This window comes from Lepidochelys kempii, chromosome 3, assembly GCF_965140285.1.
Source record: "Lepidochelys kempii isolate rLepKem1 chromosome 3, rLepKem1.hap1, whole genome shotgun sequence".
NCBI classification, from domain to species: domain Eukaryota; kingdom Metazoa; phylum Chordata; order Testudines; family Cheloniidae; genus Lepidochelys; species Lepidochelys kempii.
This window is the reverse complement of record NC_136382.1, coordinates 25,335,275-25,361,502: the sequence shown is the minus strand read 5'-3', so window position 1 is coordinate 25,361,502 and position 26,228 is coordinate 25,335,275. Positions and strand designations below refer to the sequence as shown.

Sequence of the window (26,228 nt, the reverse complement as noted above, 5' to 3'; positions counted from 1 at the left end):
GGTTTCCACTACCCTCCTCAGGCACTCATCAGCCCGAAGCCATTGGTGCTTCTTGGGGTTTCTGGGTTAATTAACTGCTGCCCAGCACTCAGCATTGACCAATACAGGTCATACCGCTTATGGTCATAGCGGCAGCAGGTTTTCAATTCTGACCTGACAATAAATGTTCACATTGGAAAGGCTGCCACCACCTTTAGCAGACTAACTAAAAGAGCATGGAACAACTCAAAGTTTACCATCAAGACCAAAATGCTAGTGTACTAAGCTTGCGTCCTCAGCATTCTCATGTATGGTGGGGAAACATGGATAACTTATGCTCATCAGGAGAAAAGGTTAAACAGTTTCCATCTCTGCTGTTTACGCCACATACTCAACACCAAAGGGCGACATAAAGTCACCAACGCAGAGGTTGTTCAAAGCGCAAATTTACCACGTGTGACAGCCCTGCTCAAGCAAAGATGACTGCACTGGCTGGGCCAGCTGAGTAGGTTGGAAGATGGACGCATACCCAAGAATATGCTACATGGGGAGCTATCAGAGGGAACAAGAAAAACAGGTTGTCCCAAGGTTTTCTATAAAGACACATGCAAGTGAGATATGAAGGAATTTGGAATTGATCCTGACCAATGGGAAATCTTGGCAAGTGATCGTAAAAAGTGGTGCCATTGTCTCCATCAAGGTATCAAATTCCATGACAGAAGCTGGCTCCTACAGCTTGAAGAGAAAAGAGTCCATAGGAAGCAAACAGCTCCCAACCAAGATACATACATTTGCGATAACTGCCAAAGATCATGCAAATCTTGGATTGGACTATTCAGTCACATGAGACATTGCAAACCATCTACATCATAGGCTGCAATTCCCACTGTCTCTTGTAGATTAAAGGATGCCAACAATGTTTTCCCCATCAATTTTCAGGCTCTTTGTAATGAGCACTGCCTTCCAGGGTTCCCCCCCAGAAGTCTAGCTCATACCCTTGTCTCAGGGTCATTCATGGGAGCTTGCTCCAGTCCTGTGTCTTCCAGGTATTTTCCCCTTTCCAGCTTCCTCCTAGCCCTGCAGGAGCTTTCCTGTCCCCCTGCCCCCCCACCCCAGGTCTCTCTACTACCATGAGAATAGATTGATTTTACTGGGAGTCAGGAGCCTAAACGCTTTTGAGGATCTGGACCTAAATGATTTAGAAGAGTAAGTCTCATTGATTTTCAGGAAAGTCTCCAACAGCATCTCTCTAAACTATCCATGGGATAGGAGGGGTGAATTTCCATGGGACTTAGATCCTAAGTTACTTAGGTGCTTTTTGAAACTTTTACACATGGACTAGGTTTTATGCTCAGTTAAATAGATTCTAGCTATACCAATGAATTTAGATAGACCTCATACTAGAAGCACTACAACAAGATTTGGATTTCTTACAAATGAATACTATATATCCAAAGCATATGTCATCATCAAAAATAAGAGTTGGTTGCAAGGTTCAGTTCTATATCTGAATTTTGAACACATCAAAGTTAGGAGATGTTCAGATCTGAAATTTTGATTTAGCATAACCTATAGTAAAAATAGCTCCTCTTCAATCTGATGTACTCCTGCCACCATTATTTTGGTCTCCAATATTATTACTGGGAGCTAGCACATAGCCCGACACTTAATTTTAAAAAAAATCTATTGACATCTTTACTAAATTCTCTGCTAAACAGCAATAAGATTTATAAAGCATTTCTGAGATTCATAATCCATATTTCAAATGCACATGTGCAGTATAACAAAAGCTATGTAAAAGGAAATAATTCACTACAATACATATATACTAAACACTATAGCCATAAACTATAACTATATTTACTGAAATATACAGTTATCAATATATTATACTTGAGGTTCCAAACAGTCAGTGATAACCTTGCTCTCTGGATACATTTTAAAACATGCTGTGTTCATATTTATACTGAAGCATTTAAGTTCCAGTTTCTTCAGTAAATCGATCACATGTAGGCAGTGGTAACAGAGAAAGAAACAAATACATTTTAGGAAGTGTGCAGGCAGTAAGCAGTCAGTTCTGTTGACATAATTCTCAATTTTCAGGTATCATCATTGGCTAGAAAATTATTTGGATGGTTCAGGTCAGCTAAAAAACAATGTCAGCTGCTAACAAAATAGGATATAAAATTATTTTCCAACCATCACCATCCAGAATCTTATATTCTCACATAGAGACTGATCCAAAGCCCATTGATGTCAATGGAAAACTCTCCTCTTATTTAGTGGGCTTGAATCAGGTCTATATTGAACAAGAATTACTCTTAAGCATAGTCTCATTAGAAAGTTTGCTGATATGGTTATACCGATATAGCTATACCAGCAAACCCTTCTAGTTTAGACGCAGCTTGTACCAATAAAAGATTGCTATTGCCAGTACAGTTTATACCAGTTCCCCATGTGAAATAATCTATACTGGCAAACAGCACTTTTATACAGCTATAATTATGCATACACTAGGGCTTTTGCCTGTATAGAAATGTCATAAAAATTACATCCCTAATCGACAGTACTGAACCCGCAAAGGTTTCAAGTGTAAATGGGCCCTTAAAATCAAACTGGTAATCTATATCCTATGACATGATTAGATGTTTTTTCTGCTAGCATTGTAAAGCCATGATGCATTAAATTAACTTGTAAAATTAATTATAAACTTTTATATGCTGCATTTCAGTTTTACAATATTATTATATAACATACACAACTGCAAACCTTTCATCTATTGCTTGTATCAAGAAGTGTACAGTACCTTTGCCAATTAGAATGTTCTTGACAGATGTTGAAACTAGAGTGTTGATCTAACAATTTTCACACCCTGCCACTCTGGACAGAAATATTTCTGAACAAAATATCTTTCATTTTTCATAGGTATTTTTTAGGCAGAACATGGATGTAGTCGACTGGTGACACCTCAGAGGCAGCAAAGAAACAGAAATATCCAAGCTGTTTGACTGGGACACTCTACCAGGTAAATGTCATTCATCACTCTTGCCCCAAGGATACATGAGGAAAAACAGAGGGGAAGTTACAGTCTGCTGATTCACTGATTTGAGGTTGGGGAAGAAGTTCTGAGGGGGCAGAAGCTCACTTTGAATGAGGGGTCGGGGACAACAGAGGTCCAGAGTGAAACCTAAACATACTAAGCACCTAAACATACTAAAAATGGGAAGCAGGGAGAGTCAGAGGGAGCAGGAGGAAGTCAAGGTGTCAGAGAAAGTCAGGATGGGCGTGCGGCATGGAGAATAGGGGAGTCAAATTGTCAGAGATAGGAACAGGAGTCAGAGTGGCTGCTCTGCATGGGTAGTGGGGAAAATCAGGGACAGAAGGATGTTGTGATAATTGGGCCTATAAATATACCCTAACTGAGAGCTCAACAATGAGAAATGAATGAAAATCTGTAAAGTGTCAACCAATAACAACAAACATTGATGGGAAAGGGTGCAAAGAGCGGACAGACTAAATTAGTTCAAACAAAAAGGCCCGCTGATATAAATCAAGGATTGTGTGTGTTAAGATCATGTCTGGTAAACAAGAAAAGTTTGAGACTAGTGTGATGGGATACCCAGAGTGCAGCCTGGGACTGTGGGGCCGCTGTGCCCCCTTAACTCTCCAGGCTGAGCTGTCTCTCACAATGCTTTGCTAGTGACAAGCAACAAACCCCTCCAGCCACTATTATCACTCAGCACAACTGCATGTGGAGCCCCACATCCAGCTAGATTGCATGAATGCTCCCAGAACCACTCATGAATCAGAGAGAAAGGCACCAGCCAAATCTCCCCAGCTCCCAGCATTGCACCCTAGGAATATACCGTCTTGCACTGCTCAAGACCCTTTCTTGAGCAATGCAAGTTTATTAATTGGTTCACCATTTCATCAATGGAAAGTGGACATACACCAGCCTTTGTAAACCTGAGCAGATTTGCCAAGCACTTCAGGCAAACTCACTGGTGAAGATAAACAGTAAAACAAGTTTATTGATTACAAAAGATAGAATTTAAATTATTATACGTGATAGGCAAAAAGTCAGAGTGGTTACCAAACAACAATCACAACTGGAACTGGATGGCTAACTAAGTAGCTTCTTCTCTCTTCCCCAAAAGAACAGTTATTACCATCTTTAATACCATGTAAGAGCCTGTTAAACAAGGAGGGGTTCTTTCTAAAGACTCTCTTCACCTAAAGGGAAGAAAGGGAACAAGGAATGTTGTTGTTAAAATGAAAGCCTTACTTAATACTTTATATTTGAAATGCTTAAACTCTGTTTCTGTCTTTTATGTATCTTTAATAAAAGGTTTTAAAGGATTTGTAATAAAAAATTGTAAAAGGATTTAAAGGATTTGCCATGGTACTAAACAGTCTTAGATATCTGTACACCAGCCCCCAAATCTTCTTTAAAATTATTTAACGTTGGACAGTTTCAGGGTCATGTTAACACCTCTGACTGTTTGGGACCCATTATTCCATCTACATTAATACAACAGGGGGAAGCCGGGGTGTTGGGGGAAGTTGGGATGGGTGCTCTGCCTGGGGAGTATGGGAAGTTGAAGGAGCATGGCAAGTCAAGGTATCAGAGGGCATGGCTTTACTGGAAACTTCAAAGTGCTGTTGCAGGAGCGCTCCTGTGGCAGCACTTTGAAGTGCGAGTGTGGTCGCGCATGAGCGCTGGGAGAGAGCTCTCCCAGCACTCCTGGTCATTCACCTCCATGAGGGGATTAGCTCCGAGCGCTGGGAGCACAGCTCCCAGCGCTCAGAGCCTGTTTACACTAGCACTTTAAAGCGCTCTGACTTGCTGCACTCAGGGGGGTGATTTTTCACACCCCTGAGCCAGCAAGTTAGAGCACTATAAAATGTAAGTGTAGCCAAGCCCAGAGATAGGAAGAGGAGTCAGGATGGGTGTTCTGCATCATAGGCACTGACTTCCTCAGATCCCCGGGAGTGCTTGGCCCCCACTCCGCCCCAGGCCCTGTCCCCATTCACCCCTTCCTCCAAGCCCCCACTCCCACCCCGTCTCTTCCCACCCCCACCCTGCCCCTGCCCCTTCCCACACCTCTTCCTGCCCCCACTTCTCCCCCTACCCTCCCAGCACCTCCTGCATACCATGGAACAGCTGATCATGGCAGGAGGGAGGTGGTGGGAGGGGCCAATCCGTGGGGCTACTGGTGGGCAGGAGATGCTGGCGGGGGAGGGGGGGAATGTGCTGACCCACAGGGCTGCCAGTGGATGCTGAGCACCCACTATTTTTTTCCATGGGTGCTCCAGCCCCAGAGCACTCACGGAGTCAGCACCTATGCTCTGCATGGAGAACAAGGGAAGCTACTGAGGCTTGGCAGGAGACGAGGGCAGCTAGTTCCAGGCTGGGAAGAAGGGGAGGGGTCCATGTGGTTTGTGTCTCTTGCCAAGGGTAGCTGCTCCCAGCCTCAGAATGCACTAAGGCTCCTGGGAAAAGAGCCTTTTATCACATTCAGTGGTCCTAGCTCCCTTCTTTATCTCCTGCCCCAAGCAGTACATTGCACACCCTATAGTGGCTATTTCTTGCAGTAGCTGGAAGTAGTAACAAAGCTTTGTTACATGTGTCAGTGCTATTCCCTGCAGGACACACTAGTTACACTTATCTGTTAATATGTAAGTTATATTTTGTCAGTCTTGCATTCACCCATTTATTAATTACATGCATTTATCCTAAATTAATTCAGAAGAGTGCTGCTGGCTTTGAAATCACATACTTCAATAATTCATAAGGCTGACAAAAAAGAAACATTAAATTATTGTTTGTTTAAAAAACATGTGTGTCAGAGTATGTAATATGATTCAAAGATTTCCATTATACTGTAAGTATACTCTTTTGTATTAAATAGGTCATATTCATTCCCATTGGCATGGGAAATTATTCAAAAAAATTTATTCAAAAATGCAATTATATATAATCTTTTCTATATAAATGTTAAAATACAAATAAACCTCCAACACCGTGAATTTCTATTAAAAATAACTAAAATTAGGAATAATGAGAATTTAAAAATGTACCACCTGATACTCTTATCAATGACCATACTTAAGACTAAAAGGTTATTATACTTTGATAAAATACGTAAAATAGCAGGGCCAGATCCTCAGCTGGTATATATCAGTATAGCTCCATTGAAAACAATAGAACTATCCAAATTTACACCAACTGAATATTTTACCTATGGGATAACATTTGTGGCCCCACTTCACTTGCTTTTAGTCAGCATAACCAGCTACCTGGGGATTCCCCAGGTGTAGGTGAATGGGGAATCTCCAAGTGACACACTAATTTTAAGGTTTTGCATGCCAGTAATACATTTTAATGTTTTTAGAAGGTCTCTTTCTATAAGTCTATAATATATAACTAAACTATTGTTGTATGTAAAGTAAATAAGGTTTTTAAAATGTTTAAGAAGCTTCATTTAAAATTCAATTAAAATGCAGATCTTATCAGTTTAGTGTGATCCTTGCCCTTGCTTTTCCTTGCCGAGTTTTCCAATGTCTGGCACGTATTTGGATACTTTAAGCTGCACACAGGCTTCTGAGTGATCAGTTGTTAACCAGCTCCGAGAGGGACAGAGGACAGATTTCAAGTGTGAAAATACCAGTTCACACAAATATGTGGATACAAATGCTGAAAGCATTGCAAAAGCAATTTTCTTCAAACAGTTAAATTTCACTGGCAAGGACATCCAGCAGGTCAGAATAGAGGCCCCATGATCTCTCTCGGTAGCTTCAAGTGCATTCCGCAGATGTCCAAACTTTGATGCCTCCATAAGAACCATTATTTATATTTTTGTTCCTGGAGGCAACCAGGGTACAGGTATATACAGTGCCTGTCCAGGTGGAGGCACTGCCAGCTATAGGTATTCATAGGAGTAAAAGCACTATTGCAGAGGAGTGACTAGCGGATTCCCACCTAATTCCCCATATCATCTTGTAGCGAAAGATTCTTGCTTTAGCTGTTTTGAGTTGCCTTACAGTACCTTAAATGAAGGATTGCTGGAAAAAAGGGGGTTGGAAGGGGCTTTAAATTCAGAGAAATTATAATTTGTTTAATTGAGGATAAAAAGAGTGGTGATAGTATCAGGATCCTTTGGAATGCCTAAAATAGTAATTAGTTTTAAAATTAAAGCTTTAATTAAATAGAAATTAATAATAGTTTAAATTAGAAAATCCAGTAATAGCAGATATAGGGTAATGTAATGGAAAGTTCCATTTCCTGTGGAAGATTCCATCTCTAAGGAAGATAGGGGTCCATTACCTATGATGTAATAATCACATTTCCCGTGATGCAATGGTAAATTCCACTTCCAGTAAGGAACTTTGATTGACAGCTCCAGGGGTCACCCACTGGTCAGCTGAAAACCCCCCATAGGAACACATAGGAGCCCACAGGAATGTATAGGGATGATGCAATTGGGAGACAGTACTGCATCATTTCCGGGTGATGCAATAGAGGCACAGCATTGCATCACTTCCTGGGGGGAATGACTCAGCAAAATCTCATAGAGCTACATTGTAGCCCATAGGAATATATGCAACTTCCTGTCACATGCAGGTACACATGACTGGGTGGGGCTAGGGACGGAGCCATCAGAAAGCTGGAAGTTGATTGGCTGAGCTTGAGTGACCAAACAGTATATAAGGGCGACAGCAAACAGGTTCAACCCTGTAGTGGGATAGGGACCTTGGAAGAGAGAAGAAGCTGCAAGACATCTACCTGGGAAGAAGAAGATTCTTAGACAGCTTTTGAGTCGAGTCTTGTTAGGCTTTGGGAGGGGGTTGCTTTGGGGTTCCAGAAAGCCTCTATCTAAGCAGCAGCAGCAACCATAGAATTCCAAGGTTGCCCAGACAACGGCTGTTCCAGTTACCGAGGCAGTAAGAGACTACTGCAGCAGCAGCCAAGCAGGCCTCCATAGCTGTCACCAGAGAACAGTGCTTTTACCTCAGAAACAGCAAACAGTGGCAAGCGTCAGCAAAGCAGCAGTCACTGACAGCAGGCAACAGAGTCCAATTCTCTTTTATTTACTATCCAAGAGCGTATGGGTTTCATTTGTAAATAAAGCTGTCTGTCTGGTCTGAATGAGTATTTAGTATTGAATGTTTAATTGTTTGCATTAGTGTGTTTTTCATTTGTTGGGCTGCTTCATTCCCTTCTTAACTGTAACCACTATTCTATCTATTTCTATTATTTTATTGTAACCACTCACTTCTAAATAAAATATTATTTTTGTTTTCAGAGATTTATTGCTTGCTTGTCTAGTCTTGACTGGAGGACTGTATCTGTGTCCTTTCAAGGGTCAGCAAGGCTAGTTTGCTTCTCTGGCAATTCCCTTAGTGGACTGCAACCTCGGTTATCGGTTTAGATAAATTAAGAATTAAGGTTTTAAAATAAAAGCAGTGTCTTTAGGCAACATGAGTGGTATAGTATAATTGGATTCAAATCTTCCGGTAACAATCTGGGATCCCCAGGATCTCCATTATCCTTAACGAGGTAAGGCACCCAGGCAACAGGTAAGAGTTGCCTACTCCCAAGTAACCCAGGAGGGAAAGGAAGGTTATAGTAATATTATCCAAATCCAAATGGAGGAGATCTTTATTGTCAGGGTCCAGTGATTCCAAATTAGCCTACCATCACATATTTTATCTACACAGCAAGTATTTTACCTAATCTGATTTGCCTTTATCTAATATTAGTACTCCCTCAACAACTGAAGACACACTTCTAGTTCTAATTCCTAAGTAAATTATACACCTTTTTTCATAAAATCAGAAGGAAGCTAATAGGCTTATCAGGGTTCTTTGTGAGAGGTTAAAACTACAATGTCCTAAAAATTTAGGAAAGATGGTAAAATAACCATTTTAATGCTAATTTTTATACCTAATTGCAATGTGACCTCTATCTCCGTCACTTTTGTGATTAACTTTGTTATTAAGTTTTAGGCTCAGGGTACTGCTTTGGAAATGTTATCCATCCACTCTTAGGACCACTTTTTTAAGTTAATGGTAAAATTTCCATTTACTTCAGTCAGAATAGAATTAGGCAAGTCCTTGCTAGTAGGTAGAGTAAATATTTTTCTGTCTACATACTACTTATCCATATCTAGTATGTCTGGTACATTTAAGTATCCAGCTATAAAGACGAAAGACATTTAATACATGAAGAAGTTAAATCAAATTTCATTCAGATTTTAAATGAAGTCTTTTCATGTGCTCAGAAGCCTCCATATGTTTTATTAGATCATTATAATACTTTATAATTCTGTCATGCAGCTGTTTGTTTCTGTTAGAAATACAGTATCTCATCCATGCAGATCAGAAGATGGATGTCAAAATAAACAGTAAAAAATTTGTGGAAAACTTGGGAGCTCATGTAACAAAGAAAGAATTGTAATAGCAAGATGTAACACAGTATTATGGTGGAGCAATTGCAACACCATAGTTAAGGGTGCATTTTATATTGCAACTAAAGTAGGAGTTCATTCTGTTTGTTTTATAGGAATAACACACTGTATCTGACCCAAAATTTCAGCATGTAATCTTTGGATAAAACTGGAATTTTCTGATGTTGATGAAGAAAATCAGTTAGTTTCCAAGTTCTAATCAATTAAAAATTCACCAAAATAGTTCACTTTCTGAGTCTCATGATTTTTTCAGCCCTACAACTTAGAAATTCCAAAGTGTAGAAAGTAAAAAATGGATATATTGTGCGAATTTTGTAAATAGGAACTGGGAGGCTGGGTTTGAGAAGGAGGTGCTGAGACTGAGGAGGTGCTGAGGAGAGGCTGGCTTTCAGAGCCCTAGGGGAGCCTGGGACTGGTTGGGCAAGGAGGTTGGGACATAAAAACTAAATTTGATAGTACTTTCACCCAGTTTGAGGTCTAAAGGGGAGGCATTTATGAGATGAATGCTGTTTGGAAACACTGAACAACTGAACATTACACAGAATCATAGAATCATAGAATATCAGGGTTGGAAGGGACCCCTGAAGGTCATCTAGTCCAACCCCCTGCTCGAAGCAGGACCAATTCCCAGTTAAATCATCCCAGCCAGGGCTTTGTCAAGCCTGACCTTAAAAATCTCTAAGGAAGGAGATTCTACCACCTCCCTAGGTAACGCATTCCAGTGTTTCACCACCCTCTTAGTGAAAAAGTTTTTCCTAATATCCAATCTAAACCTCCCCCACTGCAACTTGAGACCATTACTCCTCGTTCTGTCATCTGCTACCATTGAGAACAGTCTAGAGCCATCCTCTTTGGAACCCCCTTTCAGGTAGTTGAAAGCAGCTATCAAATCCCCCCTCATTCTTCTCTTCTGCAGGCTAAACAATCCCAGCTCCCTCAGCCTCTCCTCATAAGTCATGTGTTCTAGACCCCTAATCATTTTTGTTGCCCTTCGCTGGACTCTCTCCAATTTATCCACATCCTTCTTGTAGTGTGGAGCCCAAAACTGGACACAGTACTCCAGATGAGGCCTCACCAATGTCGAATAGAGGGGGACGATCACGTCCCTCGATCTGCTCGCTATGCCCCTACTTATACATCCCAAAATGCCATTGGCCTTCTTGGCAACAAGGGCACACTGCTGACTCATATCCAGCTTCTCGTCCACTGTCACCCCTAGGTCCTTTTCCGCAGAACTGCTGCCTAGCCATTTGGTCCCTAGTCTGTAGCGGTGCATTGGATTCTTCCATCCTAAGTGCAGGACCCTGCACTTATCCTTATTGAACCTCATCAGATTTCTTTTGGCCCAATCCTCCAATTTGTCTAGGTCCTTCTGTATCCTATCCCTCCCCTCCAGCGTATCTACCACTCCTCCCAGTTTAGTATCATCCGCAAATTTGCTGAGAGTGCAATCCACACCATCCTCCAGATCATTTATGAAGATATTGAATAAAACCGGCCCCAGGACCGACCCTTGGGGCACTCCACTTGATACCGGCTGCCAACTAGACATGGAGCCATTGATCACTACCCGTTGAGCCCGACAATCTAGCCAGCTTTCTACCCACCTTATAGTGCATTCATCCAGCCCATACTTCCTTAACTTGCTGCCAAGAATACTGTGGGAGACCGTGTCAAAAGCTTTGCTAAAGTCAAGAAACAATACATCCACTGCTTTCCCTTCATCCACAGAACCAGTAATCTCATCATAAAAGGCGATTAGATTAGTCAGGCATGACCTTCCCTTGGTGAATCCATGCTGGCTGTTCCTGATCACTTTCCTCTCATGCAAGTGCATCAGGATTGATTCTTTGAGGACCTGCTCCATGATTTTTCCAGGGACTGAAGTGAGGCTGACTGGCCTGTAGTTCCCAGGATCCTCCTTCTTCCCTTTTTAAAAGATTGGCACTACATTAGCCTTTTTCCAGTCATCCGGGACTTCCCCGGTTCGCCACGAGTTTTCAAAGATAATGGCCAATGGCTCTGCAGTCACAGCCGCCAATTCCTTCAGCACTCTCGGATGCAACTCGTCCGGCCCCATGGACTTGTGTACGTCCAGCTTTTCTAAATAGTCCCTAACCACCTCTATCTCCACAGAGGGCTGGCCATCTCTTCCCCATTTTGTGATGCCCAGCGCAGCAGTCTGGGAGCTGACCTTGTTAGTGAAGACAGAGGCAAAAAAAGCATTGAGTACATTAGCTTTTTCCACATCCTCTGTCACTAGGTTGCCTCCCTCATTCAGTAAGGGGCCCACACTTTCCTTGGCTTTCTTCTTGTTGCCAACATACCTGAAGAAACCCTTCTTGTTACTCTTGACATCTCTTGCTAGCTGCAGCTCCAGGTGGGATTTGGCCCTCCTGATATCATTCCTACATGCCCGAGCAATATTTTTATACTCTTCCCAGAGTATACATGAGGTATTATAAATACATGAGGTATTATAAATCATGCTTTTACTTTTACTGTACCATTTGCTCTCTAAACCAAGTTAATCACATAGGATTAAATACACTTTAATCCCATTTAATCAACATTGTTCCAATAACTAATTATGTTTCCTAACTTTACGCATCACTATTGTTTTTTCAGCAATGCAATTATCAGTAGTCAGCACAAGGACATTTTGCAAATTGCATTTTCATGCTCCACTAGATGATCAATTCAAGATTCAGAGTAACAGCCGTGTTAGTCTGTATTCGCAAAAAGAAAAGGAGTACTTGTGGCACCTTAGAGACTAACCAATTTATTTGAGCATGAGCTTTCGTGTCTTACATATCACCCAGAGACTAATTTGTTTGAATTTGTAAACAAAGTACAGCAGCAAAATGAATAAATAAAATGGAGATATATTAGTAGATATCCTGGTTTTTCATTAGGTACATTTAGAATTACTGTACAAAATAATTATTGGGTCCAAATTTTATATATGCATTAACAGTTTTCTATAGCTCTTGAATCATCTGCAATACACTGTCACTTCTAATTTCCATTTCCCTTTTTTTAACCACAGCAGCTTTGGAAAAGTTATGTAAGATGCTGTACTTGTATCAAACCTAAGCATGATGTATCCTTTCTTTTTTATTATTAACATCACTGTTATCATAATCTGTAATTGCTCATATTTATACAATTGTTTCAAGGCCCAAACCTACTTTTTACTCAACAAAACTCTCAATTGTAGGGTTTTTTTCTTTATGTAATGGTAATAAAGTTGAAGTTGCTAATCCTGCTTGTAGCATGAGCATAACTACAGGCAATGGTAGTTTTGACATTTGTTTCAGAATGGACAGGAGTAGACCCAGATTTCCTCCCCGCCGCACACATCCCTCAATTAATACAGCAGTACTACTATTTCTAGTTCTCTTTTTATATGTGTCTGTGCCGAAAGGATAAAAAGAATTTGGAGGAGGGAAAAAGGAGGTCTAAAGTATTGTAGGGAATGAGAGGATTGGAGAGTCTCTCTGGGGAGGAAGACTACCTTGAAGAATTTCTGACGAAAGGAAAGAATGAATAGGAGTCTTTAGAGAGTATGAGAGTGAATGAGGTTCACATTTTGAAAAAGAAGAAGAAAAAGTCCAGTGTCTAATCAAGTAATGTGTAACTTGTTCTCTATTTCTCATATACTTCTATTCATCAGATCATTTTCAAATCAACCAGGTAAATCACCGACTGCAGACTATTATAATACAGAGTGGGAATTAGGAAAGGGAGATAAACTATGAAGAAACAAATGGAGTTTCCTTACTGTAACTGAAAGTGCTTTGAGATGTGTGGTCCCTATCTGTATTCCACACATGGGTATGCATGCACGACATGCACCTGAGTCCAGAAATTCTTACAAGCAATGTCTATTGGCCCGCACATGTGCAGCAGGTCTCCTCATACTCCCAACTGAGGGTATAAAAGACGATGTGGGCCAACTCCTCTCCAGTTCTTCTCCTTACTGTGAATTCAACATAATCCAAAGCAGAGGGAATGGAGGACGGGTAGTGGAATACAGATAGGGACCACACATCTCAAAGAACTTCCAGTTACAATAAGTAACCTCTACCTTTTTCTTCAAGTGCTTGTCCCTATGTCAATTCCCCATATGGGTGATTGACAAGCAGTGCTCAGACTGGAGTTGGCTGCGAAGAAGCCAGCACTAAGGATGTTTGCAATAATGCAGATCCCACTGCTGCATCCACAACAGAAGCAAGAACTAATATGTAGTGTATAGCAAATGTGTGGATGGAGCTCCAGGTGGCCGCTTTGCAAATATCTGATATCTGGACCTCCTGCAGGAAAGCTGTAGAGGCAGCCTGTGCTCTCACGGAGTGAGCTGTGACACTTCCGGCGGAGGGATATGTGTTAACCTGTAGCACTCTAGGATGCATCCTGAAACCCACTTAGAGATACTTTAAGAGGATATAGTTTGACCATGCAATATTTCTGGTATGGCAATAAAAAGCTTTGGTGACTTTCTGATTGGTTTGGTTCTTTGCAGATAGAATGCCAGGGCACACAGGACATCGAGAGAGTGAAGTCTCTTCTCTTTGATGGAAGCATGGGGTTTCAGAAAAAAGACTGCAAGGGGACATTTTGGTTCACGTAGAATTCAGAAACAACTTTGGGAAGAAATTTAGGATGTAGGTGAAGGGAAACCTTCTCCTTGTGAAAAATCACATAGGGAGGTCTGCCGTGATGGCTCTCAGCTTGCTGACCCTCCTGGCTGAAGTAATAGCCACTAAAAATGCGACTTTCATGGACAGGTGGGGCATGGAACATGTCGCCAAGGATTCAAAGGGTGGTTTGGAGCGTGTCAACAGGGCAAGATTAAGGCCCCATTGAGGTGTAGACTTGATCATTGGTGTCCAAATTAGGCCCTTCATAAACTGAATTTGGGTGGGTGAAGACAGAATGTCCATCTACCAGAGGGAGGAAGGCACTAATTGCTGCAAAGTGGACCTGCAACAAACTAATAGAGAGACCTGAGACCTTTAGGGACGGGAGATAAAGATTCTCAGAATACTTTCAGTGACTGGAGAATGTTGATTGTGCTGCAGCAGGCAGAGAAATGCCTCCATTCGGCCAGGTAGCAGGTCCTGGTCGAATCTTTCCTAGATTAGGTAAGGATAGCCTGAATAGAAGCTGAGTAGAAACATTCTATTTCCAATGTGCATCTGAACACCAGGCTGTGAAGTGGAGTGAGCCCAGACTGGGGTGTTTTATTTTGCTCCTCTCCTGAGTTAGGAGGTTCAGAAAGCGGTGTATCTTGATTGAGGGATGGGCAAACATTGTCAGGAGCTTCTTGAACCAAGACTGCCTGGGCCAGTTGAGTGCTAGGAGAATGATGCTGGCCCTGTCACAACATACCTTTTTCATGACCTGTGGAAGCAGGGGAATGAGAGCAAAGGCATATCTAAGGTAGTTTGTCCAGGACAAGAGGAAAGCATCTCCCTGGCAGCTGTGGCCCATGGCTCCTCTGGAGCAATATCGGGGAAGTTTTCTGTTCATTTGGGACACAAAGAGGTCCCACCAAGGTGTACTCTATTGTATGAATATTTTGCCCAGGATAGAGTCGTGGATTTCCCACTCATGGTCCACTGGAGCACTCCTCTGGAGGTATCGTTGGAGAGGCATTTTTCTTGACACTTTTACTCCCTGGCAGGGAGGCATCTGGCCAGTGCTGATCTACCATTGATTACTCAATACCGTCTCAGAATTTAGGTAAATATCTGGGATGTTCTAAATGTATGGCTTATGTCTGTGTGTGCTTAAATCTAATAAAATGCAGTTTTAGACAAGAGCATATTTACTTGCATTTATCTTTGATCAGACGGAATTGCTGTGTTCCCATTGATTTATTCCTGACACCACCTGGAATGAAACAGTTACATTACCACTACTGGGGGTTCTGAAAACCCCGGGTAACAGAATGTCTATATGGAAGTAAAAACAATGAGTCCTTGTGGCACCTTAGAGACTAACAAATTTATTTGTGCATAAGCTTTTGTGGGCTAGAACCCACTTCATCAGATGCACGGAGTGGAAAATACAGAAGCAGGTATAAATACATGAAAAGATGGGAGTTGCTTTATCAAGTGTGAGGTCAGTCTAATGAGACAATTCAATTAACAGCAGGATACCAAGGAAGGAAAAATTACTTTTGTAATGGTAATGAGAGTGGCCCATTTCAGACAGTTGACAAGAAGGTGTGAGTAACAGTAGGGGGAAATTAGATTTAGGTTTTGTAATGACCCAACTACTCCCACTATACATCCTTCATGTCGACAGTCATGAACCACATCTCCTCCTGAAGTGAGGGAATTATTGATGCCAATGTAATCATCCTTAATTTTGACTTTTGTATAAAGATGTTGAGTTGCCAAAGGTCTCTCTACCCTCCGTCTTTTTGGGGGGACTAGGAAATATGGAGAGTAGAACCCTCCCCCTTGATATTCAGGTCGGATGCATTCTATTGCCCCTCAGTGTAGGAGGGATTCTGCTTCCTGTTGAAGAATCACCTTGTGAGAATGGTCCCTGAACAGGGACCAAGAAGGGGGCTTGTTAGGGGGAAAGGCAGAGAAAATATATGGCTTACCCCTGATGGATAATCTCCAAAATGCCTGTCATGATTAATTGCTGGTTGTGAACGAAGAGGGTGAGACAGCCTCCAAAAATGGCACAGAAGAGTTGGGTGGCATCAGTGGTGGTAGGTGGGACTCAATCCATGTCAAAAGTGGCCTTTTGTAAGTGGCTGGGAATGGGTAGAGGTCATGGTGGTAGAGGGGACTTAAAAGCAAGGCCTCTGAACCCTCTGGCATTTTGTTGGAGGCTTGGCTGCGCACTAGTAATAGAATGCATGAGGAGATGATGGCCTTGGTTTATAGGTTTGTCTCTAGGGTTTCTTCCTTGGGGCTGAAATGTAGATCCTCAGGGAGTACAGGGTCAATCTCAAGTCCTTTAACAAGTGTAGAGATTTGTCCATTTTCTCATTAAAGAAATTCAGCTCGTCAAAGGGAAGGTCCTGAAAGGTGTTCTGGACCTCCCTGGGAAATCCCAACAATTGTAACCAAGCATCCCTCCTCCTGACTATACCAGTGGCCAGACTTCTGTATGCCACATCTGTTGCACCAACTGTGGCCTGAAGGGCTGTTTTCACCACTAACTTGTGCTCCACTATGAAGGACTGAAACTGGGCTCTGACCTCAGGGTGGAGATTGTCCTTCAAGTTCGCTCGCATGGAATAATTGTTAAAGTAATATTTTTGCTAACAGGGCCTAATAGTTAGCGATGCAAAATTGCAGGCCCACAGAGCAGAAGACCTTTCTCCACAGGAAGTTGAGACTCTTTGGGCCCTTGTCCATCAGAGTGGTCCTTTGATTTTGTGACCTAGCCCTTTCTGTAGCTGCCTGTACCACCAGCAAGTTGGGGGCGGGGTGGGAGAACAACAATTCAGGTCCCTTGGCAGGGATATAATAGTGTCTCTCAGCAGTCTTAGGTGTGGGGGTACAGGATTCTGTGGTGTGCCAGACCATTCTATCCAATTCTAGGATGAACTCATTAACCAGAAGGGATACTTTACTCAGTCCTTGAGGTTGCAAGCTATTCAGGAGCCGGTATTGTGGGTTCTGGACTTCCTCCACTGGTATCTGGAGGTCATTGGCAACTCTTTGTATTAGGAGGGGCACTGCTTATCTGAGGGGCCAATGGAAAGGGATGTCACCCTGGCCCAGATCGGATAGAGGCCTCATAAACTTCTTCATTAGGTGTTTCCCAAGGCAAAGCTCACAAGCTTCTCGAGTTCTTGGTGGAAATGAGTGACAAATACTGCACTTTGCAGAGATATGCATATCACCCAGATGCAGCACTGGTGTTCATCACTGATGGAGAAGGAGTCAGGGCAAGAGACACAATCCTTGAATTGCAGGATTCTGGGCATAGACCCACACAACAGGGAAGGAATCCCTAGCTGGGGAAAAAATAAGCTACACTAACTATGCTATAAAATCTAACTATATTAATAGTCTAAGAAGAATAAAACTAGTTATAAATCTATTTTCAGGTTTTACAAAATAGCTGAAGGAAGAGAGGACACACAATTCTGACACAGGCCCTGTGGCAGTAAGAAGCAACTGGAGAGGCATTGGCCTGCACTGTCTGTCATTCCCTTGGTCAGGAGCACAAGGAGAGACCTACTGCACACGTGTGGACCAATGGACACGGCTTGTAAGAACTTCTAGACTTCGGCACATGGCTCACATACATACCCACATGTGAAATACACACAGGGACCACCATTTGTTCTTCAGTTGATGCTTTCATGCAAATGTCATTATTAAAAAGAACTAGAAAACAGATCTAACTATAATATACAATATATGAGGATTATTTCTGAGTTATTTTTTCAAGATTTCCAAGAGCTGATATGAGCAGTTCTTTACATCATGTTGAAGTAATTTTTTCAACATATAACTAGAATCCAGTTGGAAATAAAATATAATAATAATTTCAAAATAACTATTGAAGACTTCCCCCCTCACATGGTTTTGTATCCATTTTCAATTATAATATAAGTATGGCGCTACCCTGCTTTTAGATATGTTATCAAAAATAATATGAAAGCCAAAATTCACCATAGGGGAATAGAACTACAGAAATATTACAAATATAAAAGAGTTGAATATGATACATAAACAGAATGTATGGGAAAATGTAACATTAACTTCTTACACTTCTAATTTTTAAATAGTTCTATTCCCTTGTTATTTATTATTGAGAACATCAGCATGAAAATATCTTATTCTTAGTTTCATAGATTCATAGATTTATAGATACTAAGGTCAGAAGGGACCATTATGATCATCTAGTCTGACCTCCTGCACAACACAGGCCACAGAATTTCACCCACCCACTCCTGTGAAAAACCTATCACCTATGTCTGAGCTACTGAAGTCCTCAAATCGTGGTTTAAAGACTTCAAGGAGCAGAGAATCCTCCAGCAAGTGACCCATGCCCCATGCTACAAAGGAAGGCGAAAAGTTTATCTGCTTCTTCTGCTTAATTCTTACCTTAAATCATAATCCTCTCTTTGTGGACATCATAATTGGTAGCTGTGGAAAATGCTTATGATGTAACAGATCATGACAAATAACGATAATTAGATGTTTGCTTGTAATAACTATTGATTGATCAAGTCATTTTAACTGGGTTCTAAACATCATGTAAATCATATAGACTCTCTTAATATTTTGTTGCATAAAGCACAAATATTTAAATTGCATATTTTATTAAAAATGAGGCTTATTACACATATCATATTTCTATTAATGTTACATAAACTTTAATAGTGTCTTATTTTCTATCAACATTTTACTAATAAATATTCATCATAAAAACTCTTTAGTATCAAATATTCACAAGAGTAATCCTGAATAAATTGCCAAACAGTAACACAATATTAATATGGTAAAACCCAGAAATAGTAAACATAAACCATCTATATTAATGTGTTACAGAACAGTTCAACAATTTTCAAACAAAGTGATTTGTGATACTACAGTCCAATTATCTGTTCCGGTTCATGGCTGGTAAAAGAATCCATGAAATTATTTCAGATATGGGTGAAGCTTTTTGGGCTTAGCTTTTCTTGACAGCCCAATCCTGATCGGGCCACTGCATGTTTTAAGAGGTTGCACTCTTATAATTTCATGTGACAAATAGTTTCCTAAATATATAAACAAAAGAGAAAGAAATCGAGGATGAAAGCAAAAATGTATTTTCATATCATGTACATATAAATTACATTCCTTTAAGACATAGAAATCAACCATGGGTACTCAACAATTAGATACTATGGAGATGGATACTATAAAAAAAAACATAGAGTACGAAGAATATATAGTTTTGTCTGTACCCATAATAAGGACCAACTTATTACATTATACTTCAATCAATCAGAACACAAGTCGCTATATTATAAATATGGCCAGGAAAAAGTCTTGTTAAGGATAGCCATTGAACAGTGGTCTACACCTTTTGGGATTTGACAATACAAGTGAATCAACTGGACAAAACCCCATCTCAAAACCAGACAATAACTAGACCTGAACAAGGGGTGAAGCTGGTTACTCCTCTTGAACTAAAATTTGTGTTAAATATTAATTATATGGAAAAAGATGGAAGGATGGGAGGATGTGCATGTACTGATTGTTTAAAATATAGCTGGAAGCCAGGTCAGAGGAGGTTGGGCAAGATTCTAGACAGCTCTACAGTGAAACAAGGACAGACTGTGTAGCTTAGAGAGAGTACTGTTTAACTTATTCTAATAAAGTTCCATGGCACATGACAAAATTGTTCACTATATGGAGTCATGCTGCTTGCTCCTAGACTTCCCTGCTGGCTGTTGCTGCTCCCAATTACCAGTTTCATGGCACAAAGTGGGACAGTGAGAAATTTAAAGCTGATTGGATCATTATTCACTTGTTGATTTTCCAGCAGAGGGGGTTGATGCTGAAGAAAGTAGTCATGCCTTCCCTCCCACGCCCTGGCCTGAAGTATATCACTGTAGAGCTTCCATGGAAGGACTTCCACAATACTGGAAGCAAAGAGCAAATACAGTAGAGAAAGTGCTCCTTCCTCTTTCTTCATCCTGTGCCACTCAACATCCTTGGGGCTTTTGTCCTCTACCTATAGAATAGGAGGGTATGATTTGCCCACATGTTCTAAACTCAAAGATAAAGTATGAATGACAAGATACCCCATCCTAATCAACAATTAAAAAGCTACATAACTGCTGCACTAGAGAAATTGAAAAGAAATAAATAACATACATTTTTGTAATATTTTAATAACACGGGAATGTTTTGCATAATTAGAATAATAACTTTATTCTTACCTCTTTCTTTCTGTAAACTGTCACTTCTTTCCTTCATAAATGTGTGAGACAAAAAAACAGGGTCCCATGGGAATCGATTTTTACAACCTGAATCAACATAGTCTTAAAACAGAAGCATAAATATCACATTTAACTTTTAAACTGCCTTGTGCAAATATATTATGACACAGTCTTTAATTACATAAGCACATACTATTTTTCCATAGATCTCTGACTCATTCAGGGCACGAGACAGATGATGCTCAAGTAATGAGGAGCTATTCAATATTTTGTTTTATTCTTATCGTTCAATGTGTATCCCAAGACATTATTTACTGTACACTATTCAAACCCTGCTATGGAGAATTATTAATTTCCTCATGGGCTTTTCTATTGCACTCATCACTACTGTCATTGAGTGCTTCAGAAACATTAATTAATGTATCTTCACAAAATCTCTGTGAGGTGAGGGGCTATTATTATGCCATTGTACAGATAGAAAGCTGAGGCATAAAGAGATTAAAGTCAAAAGTATGCACTAATTTTGGGTGCCCAATTTGAGATGCCTAGGACCTGATTTTTCAGAGTACTTAGCATCCTATTGCACTTTATATTGGGAGTTATGCTTTGAATATAACTTCAGTTGCAGCTGTGAGTGCTCAACAGTTCAGTCTCCAGGATCTCAAATTGGGTACCCAAAAACTGTGGAACACAGAGTTAGTGACCACCTCTGAACAATTTCGTTTTAGTGATTACTTTAGCACCACATAGGAATTCTGTGGCAGAGGCAAGGATAGGATGCTACCCTAGAGAACTGCATGAACTATAGGAAGTAAGTACTGAAGCCTGTGCACTGTACTAGTGACAGTAGCTCAGTACTTATTTCCTATATTTCATAGAACCACTACGTAGGCTCCTGATTGCTCAAATGCTGTCTCAATGCACCCAGATCCTGGCAATTCGATAGATTCCCTTAGAGCTTCCACTCCCATTTTGGACCCTTACCTTAATAAAAAAATCACAATAGAGCCTCAAACCTCGTAAGGTATGTAAGTATGTAACAGAGTGACCACTATCACAAGCAATAGTTAGGGAGCAGAGCACAAAATTTTATTTCCAAGTATTTATTTAAATGTTTATTAACGTATTAGATAATATTTTTAAATAATTCTGTTTGCTTACCTTCTTCAGAAAGTGAATAGAGCAATTCTTCATCTGACATACTTGAAGAACAGAACTCATGAGGTACTTTTTGCTTTACATTCCTACTTAATATTTTTCCTTTAAATGAACTTTGGTTATTAGTTATATTTTGCCCTGCTGTAGTACCACAGATTGGAAAGGAAATGCATGCTTTTGTTTGAGAAACACTTTCTAAATTTTCATCAATTCTTTCAGAATTATTCAATTCAAGAGGATTTTCTTGTATAGTGTTTGTTTCTACTTTGGATAGCTTATTTTCATGTTCCTTACTAATTTCATGAAACATACAAAGCTCTTCCAACACTAAATCAAATTTGCTCTTCAGTTCAAATTCAGATATGCTTTTACTTTCTGAAGGTAAATGCTGATCTGTCATATCTTCAAAACATCCATTGTCCATTATGGATAAATGTGGTATTAATTTGTCTCCTGAAGCAACACATATTGCAGATTCATCTTTTGAATATGACAAAATTAAATTAGTTGATCTTCTTCCATGCAGCATAGTCTGATGTTGATTTTTGTAAGTTATATAATTTTGCCCAGAACTTATTTCTCTTGTCTCTTCTAAATCTTCAAGATTTTGTTTTATAGTCATTGGCTTTGAATTGAGTGTGCAAAAATTTATATCTTTCTGAATGTCTTCATCTAGGGAAAAAGTCATTGTTTCTTCTCTCTGAACCTTAAAATACATATTATTATTAGACACTTCAGAATTTCTCATAATTTGGTATTGTAAAATGCTGTTCATTTCTTCACACTGTTTTTCTGTGTCATCACTCAAGGAACTCCTGCAATGTTCCTCTTCAGTTTTTAGTACTACATCTTTATCTGTAGAAGGGCCACAATAGAATGGTGAAGTGGAACATTGGCCATTGTCTAAGAAACAGTGAAATATGTTTCCATTATTGAAACCAGTATTTAGAAAGTGTACATACTTGTTTTCATTTTCTAAATGTTGACTATTTCTATTGTCTGGTAGTAACTCAGAGTTACAATTTACTATGAATGTTGTTGACAATTCAGGTAGAATACAAACATTTGATTTATCAGGGACATTGGGAACATTTTTTATACTAGCGACTGTGCTTTCTTCAATGTATTTTTCATTATTAGAATTCATTTGCCTTACAAGTGGAATCTGGTCCATTTCCTCAGAATCAGAACTAAGAGGAATTTTTTCATATGTGTCAAAAATAGAAAAAAGAGGTAGTTTTGGAAGACTGCTACAGCATTTTTTTTGCCATTCTCTACAATTGCCATACTCTTTTTTGTCAAAGTTTTCTTTGTTAGTAGTTCTCAGATATTTTGGAATAAGATTTGTGGCTTCATGTGCAAAGTTCACGCTATTTGTGATTCCCCTGCTTCTGTGTTTTTTATTTTCACTTAAAGCAGAATGCAAAGTTTTCAATTTTTCTTTAGGAAAAGCAATATTATGTATTTTTCTTTGTTTCTTCTTCTGCTGCTTTACTGTAGCTACCAGCGTGTGCAAATTCGAACATCTATTATTTAACTTTTCTAATTTCATTTTTGAAATTGAAGGCAAATAATTCAGAAGTACAAGGTTTGTTTCTGTCAATATTTTTTTGGTACTGCACCAATTTATCTTCCATAAGAAAGAACTATCAAAATTGTCCCTTGGTAAAAGCAGTCCATTAGCACCTAAAGGTTGCCTTTTACTATCTTTTTCTTCACTGTCAAACATTGAAATGATACTATGCATTCCTGTACTACCTCTGGATAAGAGGCAGTATTGTTTGGCACATCTCCCTTCAGGTGACACTCTTCGTTGGTTACAAAACAGTGCTCTTTTGTGTAGAAAAGAAGTTTGCTTGTGTTCAGCTACAGTGCTAGAATAATGAATGTTCTGATATTTATGATGTAATTGAAAACCAACATTTTTTACTAATTTAGGATTTATAATTTCTTTACACATATCTGGATAAGTTATGTATTTTTGCTGAGATTCTGTGTTTCCTTTCAAACTATTATTTAAGTGTGAGTTTATCTTAACTTGTTTTCTGCAATAGAAAGGATTTTTCTCCACTGGTGTACATTTTTCTTCAGCTGGATGTAAACAACTAATATTATAGGGAAAAAAAGCAAGGTTTGATTTTATCATGTTCACATTTTGCTGTTCTGAAACATTAACTTGCAAATAAATATGTGTACTATTGTTGTTATTGTTGTTATTAATACTGGTTATTAGCTCTGGAATTCTGTACTGTTCTATTGACTTTAACTTTTCATACAAATGAAACAAGCCTATGATACTGTCATCCTCTTGATATTTAAGCACATCTTTATTTAAAGATCCAGGTCTTGCCCTCAGACCTCCTAATAACATATCAAGAAAGAAGATTTTTAGTTGAGTCAGCTTCCTCTGCTTCAATATATTGTCAATGTCTCTTGGACCTGGCAAATCCTGTGTAGTACTATAAGGGCAATTGCCTTTGCTGACAACACTTTTAGATAAGCATCTTTTGATGTCAAGTATTTTTGTTGTAGAAAGTGTTAATTCTGATTCATGTAAATTCCTGTTATAGTTAGCACAATGCATGTCATAATTTATGTTTAAATCTCTGTTCCTTAGTACTTCTGATATCAATGGAACAGTTGTTTCTTGTATATTAAATGTCCCATCCTCATAACTGACTTTTCCCCATGTTTTCAAAATATTGGTAGAGTTGCTACATTCATCACTTTGAGGAGTTCTAGAACCAAAGTATATGTGAATACTTAGGTATGTGATTGGCTCCTGGTCTTCATCACCTTCTGCATTTCCTAGCTCTTTCTCCTTGACATTCCTTTTAGCAAGCATTTGATTACACTTGACACTACTTATGTTGTTCCTTAAATTAGTCTCAATTATTTTTCCTCCTTCTTCTGCTAAAGCCCAAGTCTTTTGCTTGCTAACAGATTGGTGGTTACTTTCATTAAATTCAGAACAAACACTAGGAGCATTCACAATATTTTTATCATTTTGAAACTTTTGTTTTCCTATCATAGATATGTTTTGGGAACAGTAAATCTTTTCAGATTGCATCACATATGTTTGATGTTTAAAATTCTTCAGTTCTGTCTCCTTCAAATTAGTTGATAACATGTTACTATTTAATGTATTTGAAGCATTAGAACATTTACTTATGTTCCCTTTCATAAAAAAATTAGTTTGGGGGATTTTGAATGTTTGTATATTTTCAAACAATTTTAAAGTAGGAAATGTATGTGATGAAGCATTTTTTTCTTTATTATCTAGTTGTTCAACAGATTCACTCTCATTACCATAATGATCTTTATTTTCTTCCATGGGCAATTTTTTAAAACAGTTGTTTCTGTCCTTATTCTTTATTTCAGAAAATGCAGAATTAATGCCACATAAAAATGGAATATCTAAAAGCTGGTGTTCTTTCCACTTGTCATCAGTGCCAATTTTCTGACTTGATGTTTTTACCTGAAACAAATCTGTGTTTAAAGATGAAAGTGAAGCATTTAATTTCAGATCATTATCATTGTCTCTTTTATTATTTTCTGCTATATTTTTGCTGTTTTTGTTTACATTCCCCATATGGTATAATCCTGCTTCAGAAGAATGTCCATTTGCATTCAATAAAGAGTCATCTCTTATAATATTATGCTCTTCATTTTCAGTATTCCATTTTTTAGTGAACAGTTTGTTTTCTAATAGCCCGCATTGCAATTTTTCATTAATCCAAGGTTTAAAATCTATAAACTCACACATGCTAGTTTTTCTTTCCCTACCACCGATTTCCTTTTCTAATCTCCAAGCATTTTGACTGAAATTAAGTGATCCTTCTGACAAATATATAGGTTTATTTGGTGACTTCCTACATTCATCCACAAAGTATGTTCTTTGTTCCAACTGCTGTTGCTCATCTTTCTCTACGCTTGTATCATTATTTTCTATTTTAATTCGTTTTGGATATGGGTACCCATCAGCTTCATTTGATGACATTGATAAAAATGTCTGGTAATGCAAGCCTTTAATCCTCGGAAATATCTGGTACTTCCTTGATATGGCAGTCCTGAAATGTAAAGAAATATGCAATGATTAAAAATTAACCTTATTTTTAAATAATTTTAAACCTGTACAGAATACAAAAATAGGTTACTAAGAACTATTTCTCTATAAAGCCAAAAAAACCCACTTATTCATTTTATTACCACCTTGCTATTATAAGGAAGTTATAGCAATATTGCCATATTCATATTTGCTCTGTATCCACCATATGTTTAAGTTAAAGCTAACCAGACAGAAGTTATCCATTCACTACAAATCCAAGATGTGCATGAGGTTAAAATGGAAGGAACTGCCTCCAGTGTGTCAAGACAATGTTGAGTTTGAAATATTAATCATATTATTAGATCATTTATCACATTGAATTTTGCCAAAAATCAGAGTATTCATTACTATTTTTCAAACATATAGCCCTTAGTAATGAGTTCTTCAGATGTAGAGTGCAGGCCCTTTAAGGTTGTCCAGTCTGCAAAATCCAGCCAGCATTGTGGTTACTATGTGATGATTTATAGAGAAACTCAGAGAAATAGCTGCAAAACCAACCTGGAAGATAAAAGGTGGCAAAAGCATTTCATCTCATTAAGAGAACGTTTATTTATGACTAACACACAATGTAAATTATAAATACATTAATGCACAG

General features: G+C 39.1%; 1 protein-coding gene across 1 annotated transcript; it reads right to left on the bottom strand.

Annotated features, from left to right (window-relative positions):
- Window positions 1-19,078: 19,078 nt before the first annotated feature.
- RAD51AP2 (RAD51 associated protein 2) lies at window positions 19,079-25,525 on the bottom strand. Its single transcript, XM_073335356.2, has 4 exons — window positions 23,230-25,525; window positions 21,529-22,965; window positions 20,368-20,469; window positions 19,079-19,197 (listed from the first exon to the last, which is right to left on the bottom strand). The coding sequence occupies exons 1-4, from the start codon at window positions 25,523-25,525 to the stop codon at window positions 19,079-19,081; spliced, it is 3,954 nt and encodes a 1,317-aa protein (XP_073191457.2).
- Between the last annotated feature and the right edge of the window lie 703 nt (window positions 25,526-26,228).

Coding starts and splice junctions, on each gene's coding strand:
- RAD51AP2 (XM_073335356.2), bottom strand. CDS start 25,525: ATGTCATCAAATGAAGCTGATGGGTACCCATATCCAAAACGAATTAAA. Junction 22,966..23,229: donor TGACAGTGAAGAAAAAGATA/GTAAAAGGCAAC, acceptor CTTTTCCTAAAG/AAAAATTGAAAACTTTGCAT. Junction 19,198..20,367: donor CAGTTTACAGAAAGAAAGAG/GTAAGAATAAAG, acceptor TTATATATTTAG/GAAACTATTTGTCACATGAA.